A 2434-nucleotide genomic window follows, 5' to 3' on the forward strand; every position below is an offset into this window, starting at 1 on the left:
GAAAAGTGGACATCTAGTGATATATGCCCAAACATTTTCAAGAAGCTTAAGGTGGCCATCAAAATGACTCAGTTCTGTGATGTGCTCTGGAATGGCAAGGAAGGGTTTGAGGTGAAACATGTCAGTGGCAGAGGAAGGAGCTATACAGTGAACTTGGACAAATGGACTTGCTCTTGTGGTTACTTTCAGCTAGCAGGGATGCCTTGTTGCCATGCCATCAGTGCCATATACAAGAGTGGAAGAAACATAGCTGACTTCATTCAAAAATGCTATTCAGTTGAGCAATTTAAGAAGATATATGAGCGTTGCTTGGAGCCAGTAGAAGGACAAGAGAGATGGCCTATCTCTGACAAACCTAGACCACAAGCACCTGGGTATGTGAGTATGCCAGGTAGGCCTAGGAATAATGACAGGAAGAGGGAAGAGGGAGAAGCACCAAAAGGAAAGAAAATGTCAAAGCATGGCACTAAAATTACTTGCAGCATGTGTGGCCATAAGGGGCACAACAAGACAGGTTGCCACAAGAATCCTGAAAAGGGGAAGAAGAAGAATGCCTTCCTGAAGAAAACAGGCAGGAAAATGAAGTCATCTGAGGTAAATACAAGTTCACTCTCTTGTTTCAAATAGTTTTGCTTTTTCTTAATCACTTGTGCATTCACATGCTTATGTACTCTCATATTTTTTTAACAGCAAGCAAACATTGATGCTCAAATCAGATCAAGCCAGCAAGCTAAAAGCATAGGAGAAGTTCAAGCACAAGCAGGATCAAATGGTGGGAAGAGGAAGGCTACCAAAAAACAGAATGTGCAATCCAAGAAAAAATCAAAGATGTGATATGATGGAGTAGTGATTTTTGTTAGCATATTACTGAATTGCTATGTCCTTTTGTTCCTTATGTCACTCTGGTCATATAGTACCTATTGTGTGATGAACTTGTGCAAAAATACGGAACTAAACTGCTGTACTAGTGATTTTCTCACTCTGGACTAGTGATTTTACTAGATATGTCACTCTGGTTATGTCCTTTTGCTGGTTATGTCACTCTGTTAGCATATTAATAAATTACTTGTTATTTTGGTTTACTCAAACTGTGTTTGTGTAAGCTGAAATGTCATATATGTTGTTGAGAACATGTGATATGTTCTCACAAATTTACCTACTGTTTATGTGATATGTTACCAGAAATTTAGCACATAGTAGCACTTCCTGTTGTTTTCTCAAGTTGCAGTCTAACAAAATGAACCATCAATTACCACATAAATAGCAGCATGGAATATCATTACATCATCCAACCATTACATCATTCAGCCATTACAAGATTTTGGCATTACATTTTTCTTCTAGCTATTAATGCAGTACAAATCCTGTAAATACACCTGCCAATAACATTTTTGGTTCAATCTCTGCATTCTTCTCCAGAACTTGTTGACTCAGTGCATCCTCTGTTCCAATTCTTTGGCCCTGTTCCAATCATGGTTGCCAGTCATCACCACCTGCAGCTTCAAACCTCCTGATTGCAGCCCTGAGATCGAGCAGTAGTTCTGCAAGGATTGGGGAGCAGGGATCACTATGCCACTGAAAAAATCCACAGCCAGCCTCTGATTCAAGTGTTCATACCATAAGAAATGGAAAGAAGGACGAGGAAGAATTGGTAGAGAAGATTGGGAGCTCACAATTTCATGGACGCAGCACTAGTATCTTCCAGGGAGGAGACTTCTTGCACGGGCGACCTTGATGGAGCCCTACGCCCGCGACCTCCGCCTGATTACGACGCGCGGGAGGAGGAAGACATCGCCGATTGCAGCCACCGTCGTTGCCGTCGCCGTCGTTGCCGCCGCCGCCGTCGCCGCCGCCGCCGCCGTCGCCGCCGCCGCCGCCGCCGCCAGCCAGCCAGCCTACTGACGGACCCTAATTTGGTTCCCCTGCTGAAGCTCTGTTTTTGCCCGTCAATAAAAAGCTCTGTTCTTTCCCCGCCGCTGCACCTTATGTGAGTACCCAAAGAGGCCCGCAGTCAGTTCATCGTCGCGTCCAGTTAACCCTAATCCTAGCCACGTCAGCAATCCCAACGCCCAAACCAGCTATTAGCACTAAATGGGCTGGGATTAACCGGGATTAAGAAACACAGGGTGATGATTTCAGGGATTCTCAGTTCAAGGTTTGATTCAGACTTGAAGAACAAAATCAAGGTTTTTTTAGACTTTTGCCTTGTATGAACTGGCGCTGAGTCAACTGCGGCACCGCGTCCACTCTGCTCTGGTGGAACTGCCCTCACGGACCCAAGGTACGCATACACCCTCGGACATGTATGTATCCAGCTGTAAACAATTGTTGAATGAATACAGTGCGTGATGTGTGCGCGGGGGAGCGGGGATGCCCCTGCCCACCAACACGACATGTACTAGCAGTGGCGGAGCTATGTGTAGTGTTGAGGGGG

General features: G+C 45.1%; 1 protein-coding gene and 1 long non-coding RNA gene across 2 annotated transcripts; one reads left to right on the top strand and one right to left on the bottom strand.

Moving 5' to 3' along the window:
• Nucleotides 1-319: 319 nt before the first annotated feature.
• LOC119312723 lies at nt 320-838 on the top strand. The gene is made up of 2 exons (XM_037588488.1): nt 320-594; nt 691-838. The coding sequence occupies exons 1-2, from the start codon at nt 385-387 to the stop codon at nt 832-834; spliced, it is 354 nt and encodes a 117-aa protein (XP_037444385.1). The 5' UTR covers nt 320-384; the 3' UTR covers nt 835-838.
• Nucleotides 839-1257: 419 nt separating this feature from the next.
• On the bottom strand, nt 1258-1784 carry LOC119312732. The gene is made up of 2 exons (XR_005151434.1): nt 1674-1784; nt 1258-1575 (listed from the first exon to the last, which is right to left on the bottom strand). It is a non-coding gene; the product is annotated as an uncharacterized LOC119312732 (long non-coding RNA).
• Between the last annotated feature and the right edge of the window lie 650 nt (nt 1785-2434).

This window comes from Triticum dicoccoides, chromosome 1B (genome assembly GCF_002162155.2).
Source record: "Triticum dicoccoides isolate Atlit2015 ecotype Zavitan chromosome 1B, WEW_v2.0, whole genome shotgun sequence".
In the NCBI taxonomy this organism is placed as follows: domain Eukaryota; kingdom Viridiplantae; phylum Streptophyta; class Magnoliopsida; order Poales; family Poaceae; genus Triticum; species Triticum dicoccoides.